General features: G+C 43.3%; 1 protein-coding gene across 1 annotated transcript in view; it reads left to right on the top strand.

Annotated features, from left to right (window-relative positions):
* Positions 1–514: 514 nt before the first annotated feature.
* The window catches only part of hsd17b4 (hydroxysteroid (17-beta) dehydrogenase 4), a 21,272-nt gene continuing 5,234 nt past the window's right edge, over positions 515–16,552 (top strand). Inside the window, exons 1-17 of the mRNA XM_076271446.1 lie at positions 515–714; positions 1,420–1,473; positions 2,143–2,250; positions 3,153–3,212; positions 3,341–3,362; positions 3,567–3,613; positions 5,583–5,667; positions 6,952–7,139; positions 8,555–8,646; positions 8,990–9,014; positions 9,459–9,587; positions 10,433–10,497; positions 13,294–13,530; positions 14,290–14,341; positions 14,565–14,636; positions 14,919–15,022; positions 15,764–15,829. Coding sequence (XP_076127561.1) covers positions 657–714; positions 1,420–1,473; positions 2,143–2,250; positions 3,153–3,212; positions 3,341–3,362; positions 3,567–3,613; positions 5,583–5,667; positions 6,952–7,139; positions 8,555–8,646; positions 8,990–9,014; positions 9,459–9,587; positions 10,433–10,497; positions 13,294–13,530; positions 14,290–14,341; positions 14,565–14,636; positions 14,919–15,022; positions 15,764–15,829 — 1,464 coding nt within the window. The 5' untranslated portion in view covers positions 515–656. The remainder of the gene's footprint in view (positions 715–1,419; positions 1,474–2,142; positions 2,251–3,152; positions 3,213–3,340; positions 3,363–3,566; positions 3,614–5,582; positions 5,668–6,951; positions 7,140–8,554; positions 8,647–8,989; positions 9,015–9,458; positions 9,588–10,432; positions 10,498–13,293; positions 13,531–14,289; positions 14,342–14,564; positions 14,637–14,918; positions 15,023–15,763; positions 15,830–16,552) is intronic.

Here is a 16,552-nt window from a genome sequence, read left to right as displayed (position 1 = left end):
CAGAATGCTGCATGTCAGCTGCAAATTAATTAGTTGGGGTTGTTTAACTTTTTTAAGGATTTATAGCTTGACAGCATAATTGCAAATACATAATGCTTAGGAGAACATGAAGAAGAAGAAAGAAGGCTTTGAATTTTGATCCTCAGTCCTGTGAGGTTAGTAGATTGCATAGCAGTAGCAGGGAATTGATGGGCCTTTTATAAAATAATTTGAAGGAAATTAATAGGCTAGCCATTAGGCTACAGATCAGGTTTAATAATATTTTTAAATCCTTAAAAAAGTGTGAATGTGTGTGTGTGTGAGAGAGAGAGAGAGAGAGAGAGAGAGAGAGAGAGAGAGAGAGAGAGAGAGTGTGTGTGTTTGTGTGTGTGTGTGTCGCTATGTGTGTGTAGGCTATGTTTATTATTTGTGTAGGCTAGGCTACTGTAGTGAGAAGTGTTTGACACACAGGGGGTTTGCCAAGCCATGTGATTCGTGAAGTAAAGATACGTACACGAAACGTAACACTCGAGTCCCTCCTACCACGGAAGAGACTCAAGAAGAAAGTCCTAAGTACATTTGTGCTGTTCACATTGCAGTCCGTATGGTCTGTACTAACTGTATGCATTAATAAGTCGCGTTGAGTCCTTAATCGGGATTGAAAACTACGTTTTACCATGTCTGTGCCTTTATCATTTCACGGGAAAGTAGTGCTAGTCACTGGAGCTGGCGGAGGTAAATTTCCGAATAGTCTGCTAGCAAGCTAACGTTAAGTTCAGTTAACTGTATCTTTCATGCTGCAATTAATTGCTTCGTAGGCCTACATATTGTGGTATTTTGTTGGCCTCGTTCACCAAACGGACGTTTAGTGTAACCGATTGATCTCTTTTTGCATAGATGACGAGGCTCTCTGTCCCGTGCAATGTTAGCTAATAAGTCGGTCAAAGGTTATTTTGCAGTTTCAGGTCATCAACATCAAGTGCTAGCCTACATGGTAGCCTTTAATGCACGCCAGTCTACTTGTGGAAATGTTGTCATAACGTATTTAAATATAATGACGAACTCCTGAAGTAAACACGTAATGTTTTAAGACTGTCTAATTCTTGAGTTGTTCATTCACACTAATAAGGTCTTATCAGGCGAACTGTCAACAGCACCTTGGACTGGCCTCAGTGTGTCAAAGTTGTAACAGACCTATCAGTTGCTGTTGATGGTAGAACGATGAAGGCCAAAAGTATGATAACGATAAATGTAGATTGGGTGCCTGTATGAGATGCCACTGGCACTGAAAGTTTATTTCTGTAATTTTAAGGTTGGTCAAATAAGCATCACATTTCGCACGTGACTGTATGTTGCTTTGCATGTCATTTGGATTCACTTTAAGCCTTGCAGGCAGTCAGACTAGCATGTTTTAATATTTTCTTTCCCACTTGACTCCAGGGCTTGGCCGGGAATATGCTTTGGCTTTTGCTGAAAGAGGAGCCTCTATAGTGGGTAAGTTTGTTTTGATTAGAACAGTCTATCTTTTAGGTGTGCTTTTAGATTTGCACATTTGTAGTTTGGACATAGGACTATCTCAGTATGCTGACCTTGGAAGCTTAAACACACAGATGGGATTTGTAAACATTTGCCATTCATGATCATGTCTAATTACACCAGGTTGGGAAACAGGGTAACTTGTGGCTATTTTAGAATATCATGCTGCTTTCTGAAACCTCAAACTTCAGTAGAGTACATTTTGTAAGGCAGAGTAGACTCAGATATGTGTATGTGTGCTTGTAGCAGGGTTATTCTCCCTTCTCCCTCTACAAAATATTCTTTATTACTATGCTAATGCAAATGTTTTCAATCTTCTCAATGAATAACTATTCAGCTATTAATGTTTTTATTTTTATTATTATTATTAAAAATAAGTGTTATACTTTTTAAACAAGTGTTTGCTTGCAGATTAGCTTCTGTTATGAGTCAATATGATTTTCTGTTGAGTGCTATTTCTATTGTTTTTGGTAAATGGCTGTTTAGTACTAATGCAGCACATAGAGATTAGGTTGAAAACGAGTTGATTGACAGGGTTGCTGAGCAACAAGAGTAGATGCATAATGTGCACTTGCCATGTGACTGGACGAGCTGACACCTCTCTCTTTCTACCGTCTCCCCTCACAGTGAACGACCTTGGAGGGGACATCAAGGGAGGAGGGAAGAGCTCAGCGGCGGCTGATAAAGTAGTAGAAGAGATCAAGGCCAAGGGCGGGAAGGCTGTGGCCAACTATGGTGGGTGTGTCTACTTCTTTTTGCCTGTATGTTAAAACTCCATTGTGTGAGTATTGGTATTTACCCCGGTTTGACACTTTAGTAGTCCAAGACATTTTATTGTAACTCCCTCTTTTCTTCATACATAATAAGATACTACTTTTATACATATAAGATAATCATTTTATGCAACCAGTTTGAAAGTAAAAGTAAAGTAAATGTCACTCTTAATGTTGCATTTTAATATGGCAACTCATAGTTCCATGAAAGTCTGACAGAATGCCCTGCATGTTGAAAAATTAGCCTACATTAAAGGGGTACTCAAGTATGTTGAAAGTTGACAACAAAGGTTACCTTTGCTAGCCACTTCACCACAGCTCCATAGTGTAGTAGCAGGCATTCCAGGTGTGCAACAGATATCATCCCTATTATAGGCAAGTGAACAATCATGAATGTTTGAAAGTGTTCATTCTAGTCTGTTTTTCAGTCTCAGAGAAAAGTTTCTGATGTAGGTACCTTCAGAGTGGAAGTAAAAAAAAAAGATCTTATTTGAATCCCCTAAGTGTCAGGTTGTTATTTCTGTAACATTATTTTGAGGGCACCAGGTAGAAAAGTTTTTTTTTTTTTTTTTTACCAGAAAAGGTTGGAGTGGAGGCCCTTTGTTCTGCAGCATAGTAGAAAAACCATGAAGAAATTTCTTGACAGGTGTAGTCAGAATACAGAATCTTGATAAAGCATCTCGGGCTGTTGAAGGAATACTGTGTGGTACTGTGTAGCCTCACGGGATCAAAAGAGTATATACTTTCGGAATACAGAATGTTAATAAAGCATGTTGGGCTGAAGACCCGTGTAGAACATCAGCAGGGCCCGGCTACACTGTCTCGGTGTGTCCTCTGCTGAGTTTGTGCTCCTTTGCTTTGCAGATTCAGTAGAAGAAGGAGAGAAGCTGATCCAGACAGCTTTGGATGCCTTTGGTCGAATAGGTGAGCTGCTCTTCGATGTTCATGTGTTAAGTGTAGTTTTCTGTGGAGATACGCATTCAAAGTCACAGTAACCAATTTGATAAATTATTTATATGTTGTGATGATTGTTTTTTTTGTTTCAACCACAGATGTTGTCATAAACAATGCAGGGTGAGTATTTTTGTCTTCTCTATTTGAATCTGTTTGACTTTCCTGAAAAGGCTCTTTTTTATTAGTTTCTTACCACTGAGTGTAGCAAGAGATCGTCCTTCCTCACTGCCTCAGAGAAGAAAGAACATTTCTTTGTTTATGTCTGAAAATGCATTTCTCATCTGAATGGGGTTTTAAGGTTAGTATCTCTGGTTGGTATTTCAGGATTCTCCGGGACAGATCATTTGGCAGAACCAGTGACTTGGATTGGGGTAGGTACAGAGTATGGCTGCAGTGCTTTCACATGATCAAGTGATTGTTGTAATTTATAACTTGGCATTACTATGCAAGGCTCTTGTTCCTTTCTTCATCGTAAAATGAATAGTTATGAATTTTTGGCATTGTTATCCATGTACTTCAATGGAATACCCCTGACCAGTTTCTGAGCTCTGTTGTGTGACAGTGTGATAAGGATGTTTACTCACCGTGAAGGAAATAATAGTTTCTGTATACAGGGCTCCAGACTAACTTTTTGCACTGGTTGCACTGGTGCGCCTAAATTTTCAACCACATCGCATTTAACACCGCAGCAGGTTCACTTTTTTTTCCTTAATTACTGTCCTATATAGGTTGTCCTATGACTTATGATTTACAATTCTACAAGAAAAGTAACTTAATGAAGTGTTGGTGCTTTAAGTGCTTCACTGAGCTGAAATTTAAACTTAAAACATCTCAAGATGTATTAAATAAAAATAACAGTGAGTAAATTAACAGTGCACGTCTTTTAAGGGCTTCAAACTGCACATCTCATGGCTCAATGTTTTACATACTATCCTTCATGATCTTTAGGCCTTGGCTAAACCAGCTCGCCATGCTAGCATCTTCCATAGAAATGTATTTGAGCACAATTTAAAGAGATGTTCCAAGTAGCCTGGGGGATTTTTATGTGATTTTGCAATGATGATTGCATTAATCATTTGACAGCCCCACAATGCAATTTACTTTTTAATTTTAGTATTTTTAAATTTTCAATAATAACATGGTTAATGCAGTAACGAAATGGTAGGTCTATTATTATAGGCTACTGCAATGACCTGCCATGCTCGATCTAAATGTGTCCATTCAATTCACCGTACACAATGACCACTGTATACATGCAGGGAATATTCGGGCTTTAAATGTAGCAGCGATATTCGGTTTGCGCCAAATACCGGATTAAATTGATTGATGCCATCAGAATGAGTTTACACAACTCGCGCGCAAAACGAATATTGCTGTTGAAAACCGGGTTACTCCCTGCATGTAACTGCGGTCAATGACGCACTCCTTTTCGGCGATATCTGTATCTCTGTCGTTGTATGCATTGTTCGCAATTTTAAGACGTCTTTTCATCTGCAATGACTCCTATAAATTTGGCGCAAGTGGCATTCCTGTACGTCGGGTTTAGCCTACGTTCAAACTATTTTTCTGGTGAATAATTATTTCGGACTGAACTTGGTGAAGGGAAGTTTCACTAGGCCTATCGTAGGCAACGATAAACTTGATCATCATCTCGGGCTCGTCTGATCGGTTTGCTGCTGCCAGCCGCTGAAAGGCAGTGGGGAGAGGGGACATTTATCTCGGCCTATGTGACCACACTGTAATGCAACTACATCCACTCTGTTTATATGACGGGTCTCTGACCTCCCTCGCGCTCGCTCTCTCTCTCTCTCTCTCTGCAGCACACGCATTTTCAAATTTACTCACAGGCACTGGGCCACGGCCAATCAGAGGGGAGGTCCCGCCCTTCACTATCTGTGATTTGTTTAAACCACGATATTGGCCAAATATGTGTCTGCGGACACTTTTTCCTCTCTCGAATAAGGCGCACCGGTGCGACCTCCGATTTTTTTTAGTCGCACTTTTGAAAAATTAGGTCGCATATGCGACCAAATTGGTCGCACTCTGGAGCCCTGGTATAAGTGTAGATAATTTTTTACTTTTTCAACTGCTGAGCAGTGATTTGAAAATAATGGTTGACTTGCATTTTAATATGACAATTTAAAATGATCAGTCATTGGCTTAATGTGGATGACAGAGCTATCAGATATGTAGATGTGCCGTGCACTATACTCAGAGCTATCTGATGTAGATGTGCAATGCACTATAATCAGAGCTATCAGATGTAGATGTGCCATGCACTATAATCAGAGCTATCAGATGTAGATGTGCCGTGCGCTATAATCAGTCTCTGCCCCACAGACCTCATCCACAGAGTGCACCTCAGGGGTTCATTCCAGGTGACACGGGCTGCATGGGAACATATGAAGAAGCAGAAGTTTGGCAGGTAGTTTGGCTGTTGGTTGCCTTCCAGAGGGAGTTGGGGGGGGGGGGGGTTGATGGAGGAAAGAATCTGTATGTGTGTTCCTTCCTGTAAATTCTTTGCACTCATGGGCTGCATGTATTTGCTCCACCAGCTAAGCAATAGTAAGTCGTGCCTTTATGTTTTTAAGATTCCATGTCAGATCGACTTATTTGTGTGATCTATTCTGAAGTGATCAAGCTCTTTTAGACCATAATATTTGGCCTTAAAGGAGAATTCCGGTGTGATTTTGACCTAAAGTGTTTTGAAACATGATACCGAGTGTGAACGTATGTCTCATAGCCCATCTCGGCTTGTCCCCTGCACTCCAAAATCTGGCGCTAGTTAGCCGATGCTACCAACAAGGCGGTCAATGGTGGTGCCTCGGCATCGGCATAGCCATGCAAATAAATCACTGTTTTACACCATTTACGAGGCTCAATGTATCTCCACACTTCATTGGTAGACTTCCGAGGGCCCTGACATTTAAAACGAGACATTGAGAACTTTGAAAAAGCACTGGTAGTTTACTTACAAGACGATTTATACAGACAGTATCTTCACGAAGTTTAGCGTTTGCAGCCATCTTGAATTTAGTCACGATAAGTCGAGCGACGAGTAAGAATGAACAGGTATGATAAGGGATCAGATTCCAAAAATAATTCTGTGGAAATGCATGGATTACAGTTTCTTCCAGTAGCAGCAACTGGAATCCATGCATTTCCACGGAATTATTTTTGGAATCTGATCCCTTATCATACCTGTTCAAACTTCGTGAAGATACTGTCTGTATAAATCGTCTTGTAAGTAAACTACCAGTGCTTTTTCAAAGTTCTCAATGTCTTGTTTTAAATGTCAGGGCCCTCGGAAATCTACCAATGAAGTGTGGAGATACATTGAGCCTCGTAAATGGTGTAAAACAGTGATTTATTTGCATGGCTAGCCCGATGCCGAAGCACCACAATTGAAAAAGCTGTTGGTAGCATCGGCTAACTAGCGCCAGATTTTGGAGTGCAGGGGACAAGCCGAGATGGGCTATGAGACATACGTTCACACTCGGTATCATGTTTCAATACACTTTAGGTCAATATCACACCGGAATTCTCCTTTAATCAGCGCTAGATATTTGTGTATATATAACTGAAAGACCGCTTCCTATAACTCCTTTCTATCTATGAAACGCCAGTTTCAGCTGTTTATTAATGACACTGTGCTCATCAGTCTCTAGTCTCTCCTGCTCCACTAACCATGCCCACTCACCCCTCCCAGGATTATCATGACGTCGTCTGCTGCTGGCATCTATGGCAACTTTGGCCAGGCCAACTACAGCGCTGCCAAGCTGGGCATGCTGGGCCTGTCCAACACGCTGGCCATCGAGGGCCAGAAGTACAACATCCACTGCAACACCATCGCCCCCACGGCCGGCTCCCGCCTCACCCAGACAGTCATGCCCCCAGGGGAGCCCAACCCCCCCCCCCCCCCCCCTCCCTGTTTGCACGCCTCCCTGAGGTCTAGAGGAAACATTTGGTCTGGCCTCCACTTCCACATGCCAACTGAGTAAATATTAGGGTTTTGTCTGGAGCAATTTTCTGTGGGGAAGAAAATATAATTTCATATTAGATTTTTTGAGGACAAGCGTTTGTTTGGCTCACGGGCAAAATAAATGAGTTGGGAAGTAAGTAAATAAATTAGCATCTAAATCAGGGTGAAGGTCTATTTAAAAATGGAATGTTGTCTGAATGTTGGTGTCTAAGTGTGTGTTTCAGTGTGAGCTCCTAATTGTGCAGGGAAGCAGTTTTTCTCATTGCAGTTGTAATGTGTTAGCTGACATGAAAGGCTTTTCTGACTGACCCTATCAGCTTCTTGCACACAAACGCATACACATACATACACACAAACCGATACACATACACATACACATACACAGATACACATACACAGATACACATACACAGATACACATACACAGATACACAAACACAAACACAAACACAAACACATACACATACACATACACATACACATACACATACACATACACATACACATACACATACACATACACATACACACACACACACACACACACACACACACACACACACACACACACACAGCTGAACTCAGTTGTCCTCTCGCATAGGCAGCAGCTCTTCCAAGTTCCAACCCATTTACATGCATGTACACCCCCACCCCCAAGTGCAGCTCATCTCTGTTCTTAGCACACCAACTTGTTCTCTGTCATCAGACTCCTAAGCACAGCCATGCTGCTCCCGTCCGTGGCCCTGTACTGAGCAGCACACATACAGGCTGCTTGTGTCCGTGGCCCTGTACTGAGCAGCACACATACAGGCTGCTTGTGTCCGTGGCCCTGTACTGAGCAGCACACATACAGGCTGCTTGTGTCCGTGGCCCTGTACTGAGCAGCACACATACAGGCTGCTTGTGTCCGTGGCCCTGTACTGAGCAGCACACATACAGGCTGCTTGTGCCTGAACAGCGGGAGCCTCTGATAAACTAAAATGCCTCTAAGAGTGAGGCAGTGTGCCAGCTTGTCACTGTGGCTGCCAGCCTCCTCCCTCACAACTGCTCTCACACTTCTGTGGTCCTCTCTCTCTCTCTTTCTCTCTCTCTCTCTCTCTCTCTCTCTCTCTCTCTCTCCCTCTGTCTCTCTCTCTGCCTTGCTTTGACTATATCCTCTCTTTGTTTCCATATCTCTCTCTCTCTCTCTCTCTCTCTCTCTCTCTCTTGCCCCTTGGTTCCTCCTCCTCTTCTGTTGTGGGTCTCTTGCTCCCCCTGCTGCACTCGTTCTCTGTCTTGCCTTTTTATCTCTATTCCTCTCTTCCATCCCTCCCTCCCTGTCGTCTCCCAGATCTGTTGGAGTCTCTGAAGGCAGAGTATGTGGCGCCCCTTGTCCTGTGGTTGTGTCACGCCGACTGCCAAGAGAATGGGGGTCTGTTTGAGGTATGCATCAGCCGAACTCTTTCTTTATATCTCTATCACAGACACACACACACACACACACACACACACACACATTTTTGACAACCACCAAGTTCAAATAGACACACACACACATATACAAACCACTAAATACACCCATACCTAGCATTCACACCAAACAAGCAATATGTGTTTTTGCACCTGCACCTCTCTTCCCTGAACCCTTCCATCTGTGCAACCCAACAGAAGCCCCATCCTCACCTGTGTGTGAATGCTCACTGAGCTGAGTGCTTGTCATGTTAGAACGCTCGTGACTGCCTGCTAACTCACAAACCTAACTGCTGTTGTGATTGGTCTCTGACAGGTGGGAGCTGGCTGGATCGGCAAATGTAAGTGTCACCCATCATGCATCTGTGAAATACTGGCCAGAGCTTTATATATAGCTATCCCTATATGCAGCTGTGATGCTGGCCAGAGCTTTATACATAGCTATTCCTATATGCAGCTGTGATGCTGGCCACTCTGACCTCACATGTCAGTGTCACACATCTCAGGTGTTGACCTTGACTAGAAGATCCTGCAGATGGCCATCTCTCCTCTGCTTAATAAAGTAGCACGTGTCAGAAGGTGCACACACACCACATGCTGACAGAAAGAAAGAGGCGGAGAGGATTAAAGGAAATCAAGGGTAGTTTATAAGTAAATCAATCAAGATGGCTTAAGCTTGAAAAGCATTGCTAGAGATGCCCATTAGAATGAGAAGAGAGGGACGCTAATGGACGCTATAAAGCCTGAGCGGAGCGGAGCGCCTCATGTGCTCTTGTGTGTTGCAGTGCGGTGGGAGCGCACCCAGGGCCAGATCCTGCGCAGGAAGGCCCAGCCGGTGACCCCTGAGGCCGTGCGCGATCAGTGGGGGCAGATCTGTGACTTCTCCAACGCCACCAAACCCGCCAACATCCAGGGTAAAGCACACGCTATCAGTTCCCAGCACATCCGGGGTAAAGCACAGCCACCCCACCCCACACATGCTTTAACACTGCGGCTCCAAGCTGCACGCTCCAGAAGAAGCCGTCAAAAGCACAAGCACTCCCTCACAACTGCATCAAAGCACTGTGTGTGGCACAACTGGATGCCAAGGGGATTCAGTTGTAGTTTGATTCTAGAGCAGTCTGAGCACTGTGCTGCATATCCAGGTGGGACTCTGAACTGCGCGCTGCGTTCGCACTCCCGGGTGCTACTGCATGCAAAATGAACACAACCAAGAGGCAGAACATGTGTCCCAACTGTTTAATCAACTTGCATTAGCTTAGAGAAACAGGGAGAGGGAGAGCCTGAGGTAACATGACAAGAACAAATGATGGCAACTTTTCATTCCTATTCTCATCCTTCCTTTCCATTTTCCTCTCTGTCTTTCTCTCTCCCTCCCTCTCTCCCTCTCTCTCTCACGTTGTCTCTCTCTCTCTCTGCCTCTGTCTCTCTCCCTTCCCCCATCAGCCCCCTGGTCATGTATCACATCAGAGAGGCGAGGGTAGAGCGAGGGAGCAGAAAGGAGGGCAAGAAAGCTAAACACAGAGGGAGAGATGGAGTGTGTGTCTTGAGAAGAGAGGCTCTTCATTTGCATGCCTTTGTAGTGCTCATCATCATCTGTGTTAAGGTGTGTTTGTGTGTGTGTGTGTGTGTGTGTCTGTGTGTTTGTGTGTGTGTGTGTGTGTGTGTGTGTGCGTGCTCAGGATGCTCTCCCCATCATCTGGTAAATTAACCAAGCAGCTAATTAGCTCCCTCCCGTATCGACCCCCCCCCCCCATAGAGTCTCTGCAGACGTTGGTGGAGGTGCTCTCCAGGGTAGAGGCAGAGGACCGTGAACCCAGCCCTGTGAGTGAACACACACAAATACACACAGTACACACTCACACACATATGACTACACACAGTCAAGCCAAGACTCACATACACAAAGTAATGAGTTTAGAAACTCCCTCATGATTTATACTTACAAAGCACTCAACTCTATTAAGTATTAAACTGACAGAAACTGCATTTTATGCTCAGTATCTCAGCTCAGCAGATCATCAGTATGAATGACAGTGTAACACTTAAAACTGTCGTAATGTTCCAATGATTTTATAAGTTTTCTACAATGTAATAATTTTTTCCATCAAACATGTAGTAAACTCAATAATGTAATAAACTCACAACAATGTAATGAAGTGTTCTAAAGTGAGAAGTGAATCATTGTTATTACATTACTGGTTTTACCTTCTCAATACAACTTTTTCCTCTTACTCCATCAAAAATGTAATCTAATGTACTCAAACATACCACCAATAATATGACTGCATTTTTCAATGCATTATATGTAGAAGTTCTTTTTCAATCCTTACATTTTTTATTATTCGATATAGTGAGTATAGTGTAGTGAGTTCTATTAATGTATTATGTTCATATTTTGGTCTGTATTCTGCGTTTTTGTTTTTCAGAGATTGTGAATACCATTTTCTTTGGTAGATGAAAAGTGAGCTGAAGCTGCAGCCCAGTTATTCTTGGAGAACTAGATCATGACATCTCAACTGAGTCTATGAGTTATTGATTGTATATGAAATCTATTGCAGTTATAGTAACACTTGATGCTTCAATTCTGTGCTAGTTGTTGACCACACAGTACAGCACAGTGCCCTAAATGAGCTTGGTGTTTTGGCATGCAGAATTTGATCTGTATGCAGCACTGAATGAAGTGAAAAGTGTTTATTCTATTTCAACAAGTGCACTGCACTTCATGCAGCTGCTTGAACAGTGAGGTAACTAATCTCAAACACTTGTCTTTTATTTTCATTTGCATCTAAACACGTACACAAGTGTGAATTTAACCTGTTTACTTAAAGTTTTCTGAGCCTCCATATTCCATGCTTAAAACAGTGAGAGATTTTTACGTAAAAAAAAAAAAACCCTCCTTGAATATTTCAAGATATCAAAATAAAAATTGAGAGTAGAACTGAACACACCTGTCTGTTCTGTTTTCTGTATCTGATTTCTCAATAGAAGCCAAACTTAATCTCCTATCCAAATTGTTTTTACATGTATACTGTATTCCCAAAATAGAATGACATTCTAGAATGAGTTTCTTCAGTACCGGTACATTATTGAACTTTTTCAGTTTTAATTGCATTTTTGATGGCATTAAGTGGAAACAGAATTATTTGATGCTATATTGTGATTACTGGATTCTGCAACCATAATGATAATATAAGCTTTATTACATTTTGGGAGTTTATTACATCATTGGGTTTTATTGTATTGTTTGATGGACTATTGGGAGTTGTAACATGAACTGCAAAATTATAACACTGTTGGGTTGTACAAGAACAGTTGTGAAGCATTAATTTTGTTGAAAGTTTGCGTGATTATGAGGATGAATGGTAGCCTGGAGATTCCAGACCCAAATCTGAATGATTAAGGGTCTGGCCATGACTATGTAATGGCCCAACTCGAGGGGCGGCACCAGGCATGCATTTAAAAATCTCACTGCACGCAATTGGACAACAGTACGACTAATGTTTACTGACTGATTCCGGACTTCAACGCAATTGGATAACACTACGACCAATGTTTACTGACTGATTCGTTGCAGCACTGTCGTCATCTGTTTAGTTCGCCTCTGGCCCGCCTATATCAGATAAACCGATGTGATTTGGTGCCCCACGATACAAGGGGCATAAGTAATGAGCTTTATTACTCATTGTCAGAGTAATAATTCAAATTGTGCTCCCGCGAGAACTCTGGATTCCCAAGGTGGATGAATGGTTTATCTTACGTTATAAATGGTAAATCAGCAGCAAACATGGTGAGAAGGTGGGCACCTTCATTTTTTTGGCAGAAAAGAAAACTTTTTGTTAGACAAATTGTTTAGTTGGAGTTTTTAGTCTACATTTGTGTCCAAAGCATCCTTGTTTGACGGGGACTTAAAAACCAGGTCTCGTGCTGGAGTTATTAGGGGACCAAGCAGAAGTTGCTTGAACCCTATTATATGTCAGAATCATTATTTTTTGCATATTTATGTATTCACAATACGATATATTGAACAATCTTGGAAATGTATTTGTTAAGGTGTGCTGTTGAGGCAAGTGTATGTAAAAGTGGCTTTGTGAGGTGTCCACCGGGCCACACTACATAGCACATAGCCGTGAACATATTTGTCTTTCACATGACCACATACAATCAAATTCAATATGCACATGGTCTATGAAAACAACAACAAAGAAAACATGAAAGTGTAAGTGTTTGCTCACATTTCCTGTATGGCACTGCCAACTGGCCCACTCAACAAAATGGCCACAAACTTCATATATCAATATTTAATGATAATGAAAGATCTTGATTAAATGAGTCATTCACACATAGAAGCTGTGTACTGAATTGGCCACAATGTGGTACTTCAAGAAGCCACAAAACATTTTCCTCTAGCATGGTTGAGTTTATCTTCAAAATTATTGTTTGCCTATATGTCCAATTGTCCTCTATAACTTGGTGAAACAGTGGAATCCTTCAAAGTTTGGCCATTTGGTCAGTTTGGTTCTGCTTGGACCCAGCTGACCACTGCTTGCTATTTTATTTGTTTTTGTTATTGTCCTTGCTAAATCCTCGTAAATCCTGACTGAGCTCTTCTCCTCTCAGATGGATGCAGTGGGCCAGACGCTTCCGGAGATGACCTTTACCTACTCCCACATCGAGTGCATTCTGTATGCCTTGGGGGTGGGCATGTCCACTAAGGAACCGGACCATCTGAAGTTCCTGTATGAGAACAACGCAGACTTTAGTGTTTTGCCCACATTCGGGGTCATCCCCTCCCAGGCCTCCATGATGAGTGGAGGTCTCAGCTCCGTGCCTGGCCTCAATTTGGACATGACCCGGGTGAGACTTCACAGATGCTACCCAGCACTGCTGGCTTCAGCACGCCTCACACAATCCACTTACACTGGGCTGCAGCTGGGTATGGTAAACCCCAACAACACCAGCTCTAGGCACACAGACAGCAGCACCTTATCTATAAAGACAGATAGATAGATAGATACTTTATTGATCCCCAAGGGTAAATTCAAGCCCATATACTTGGCTGTGTCTGTTGTATGCATCACCCAAAGAGAGGTGTTGGTGGGGATTGTAAATGAGGTTAAGGTTCCTGATAGGTGGAATGGTCTTGCACAGTAATCCACATTTGTAATTGATATATCACCTATTCTGGATTTATATTCTTCCTTGACATTCTTTGCTGCCAGGTTTGTTATTCACTGTACTATAAATCCTCCCTCTCATCCTTATTGATGGGATACACAAGAGAACACACCACTGGTTGATACATAAGCTTTCAGAAATAATATGCTGTGAATGTTAAACAGTTTGGAGAAGGGAAGTAAAACTGTGTCGGCAGGATTTGTGCCGTGGTGAGCTGTCACCCTTACATCATTTAAGTGCCACTGAGGGGTCTAGGGATCATGTGGAAAGCCGCTGTTAAACCCTCTGCCACATTTAGCCAGGAGCACATCTGTTTGCCTCTCAGTTTGGCTGCTCCTGCTGTCTGCATGCAGTAGAAGCTGCTTCTGATCACTCTCACAGGTGTCTTCTCAAGCTGTTTACCAACCTATGTGTTTGTTTATTTGCTGGCCACTGCAGTTGCTGCATGGGGAGCAGTATCTGGAGGTTTACAAACCGCTCCCAGCTTCAGGTGGGGATCCATGTCCTGTCCTCCGTCCCTGTCTTTTTCACTACTGTCCTCTCGCTGCTTACCAGTGTCCCTCTCCTGTCCACTCCCCTCTCCCTACTCCTGTATTCAGGGTCATCTCTTCCTTTCTTCCTTCTTTTCCTCTTTTCATTTCCTGTCTTCCACTCATCGCTGTTCTTCATCGCTGCTCTTTGAATGGACTGTAACTCATTTAATGGTTTTACAGGAACGCTCACCTCCAAGGCATCGATCGCTGATGTTTTGGATAAAGGCTCTGGATCTGTCATCCTGTTGGATGGTGAGTACCCATGTCACAGATGTTGCGTCTCAGAGAGGAGTAGAGGAGGGGGTTGGTGCATCACACGGATACAGAGAGTGAGAGAGCACCTCCCCTCACACAAGACCAATGGTATTTTCATAACACTGATGTCAGAGACACAAACATTAAAAGACAGAATGTTCTGGATTGGTTTGGTGAGCATTGCCATGTGTTATGGCCAGTGTTTGCTGCACAGTAAGTCTGCTGTACTGTATGCTGCATCACTGTATATGTGTGTAATGTGTGATAATGTACTCGCAGTGCACACGTATAAAGACCAGGAGCTGCTGTGCTACAACCAGTTCTCCCTCTTCATCGTGGGAGCGGGAGGATTTGGAGGGAAGAGATCATCTGATAAAGCCAAGGTAGAGTCCTGCACTTGTGCACTATTCTCTCTGGGCTCTTAGTGTGCTTACTTGTGCACTATTCTCTCTGGGCTCTTAGTGTGCTTACTTGTGCACTATTCTCTCTGGGCTCTTAGTGTGCTTACTTGTGCACTATTCTCTCTGGGCTCTTAGTGTGCTTACTGTACTTGTGCACTATTCTCTCTGTGCTCTTAGTGTGCTTACTGTACTTCTGCACTATTCTCTCTGTGCTCTTAGTGTGCTTACTTGTGCACTATTCTCTCTGTGCTCTGTTTTGGCTCCTTTGGCTAATTATTCCAAGGGTGTGGAAGTGAGGAACAACGTTAACGTGTCAGTACAGTCAGAGACTTTGGAGTGCGCACTAAATACCAGCTCTACTGAATAGAGTCTGATTCTGAAGGCCATGTGGCCGGTGGAGGTTGATGAGCTGGGGGATGACATGCACTCTTTTGAGGTGGTTGGAAATGAGACGCACCACTGCATTATGGGCCATTTGTGCAGACACACTGTGCAAACTGGAAGACCCACTAGAGGGGCATAGCGACAGCTGAAAGGAGAGATACCCATGGCCTGTACAGAGAGTTGGGGAACATGCTGAGTTTGCTAAGATCTTTTTTTGGAGAGAGCCCTAAGCCAGAGTGAGCACTTACAGTAGGCCTAGACCAGAGAAAGATGTAAAGCATTCTCTGAGCTCTTGAGCTCTATGTTGTTTGTGATGATGAGTCTGCTCTTCCTCTCCAGAGCACTGTGGATATGCCCAACAGAGCTCCAGATGCTGTGGTGACTGATGAAACTTCCAGCAATCAGGCAAGCGCAAAACACACACATACACACGTGCACACACAAACACACACATTCACACTCCTGGACCACAGACTCACACTTGCAGAGCACGCAGTCTCTCTCCCCCACTTTCTCTCACTCACACACACACACACACACACACACACACACACACACACACACACACTTTCTCTCTCTCTCTCTTCACGATCACACCTCTGGGAATCCGTGGCACAGTAGATTTCCACGTCCTGGTGTAAGCATGGTGACAGGCAGGACGGCAAACAGTGAGGCAGTGCAGAGTTCAGCCGCTCACTTCTGATTACGTTGAACGGCCTCGACATGGAGAGGAGAGGAGAGGAGCCGCCTTTCCTAAACAGATTCATTGGAGTGGTGAGAGGTGTTCAGAGGAGGCTGCTCCTCTCCCCCTGATATGATCTCTGCTGCAGCACACAGAGGTTGCACAGGAACAGCAGCTGGTGTCATCATGAGAGCCCATCCAGTTGTGACCAGACAGCATCTGTGGTGTGTCCCCTAGCGACTACGCTATGATGAGGTGGACTCTCCACCAGCACCAGCAACATCACAAGACCTTGCATTTCCACCCAGACAGACACTGGCTAACTGATTCTTGAGGAGGCTCTGCACAGCTGAGAGTTTGACCCTGTGTGTCACACACCATGACACACACAACAAGTGCCTCACTTGTTCCTTCAGTGTTATTAAAATATAATATATATCAGCATC

The sequence above is a fragment of the Alosa pseudoharengus genome, unplaced genomic scaffold (assembly GCF_046254945.1).
Source record: "Alosa pseudoharengus isolate Yale_2024_CS ecotype anadromous, Long Island Sound unplaced genomic scaffold, YU_APseudo_1.1 YU_APseudo_1.1_scf_6, whole genome shotgun sequence".
NCBI lineage: Eukaryota > Metazoa > Chordata > Actinopteri > Clupeiformes > Clupeidae > Alosa > Alosa pseudoharengus.
Note: the sequence above shows the minus strand (reverse complement) of the source record. Positions and strands in the feature narration are given on the sequence as shown.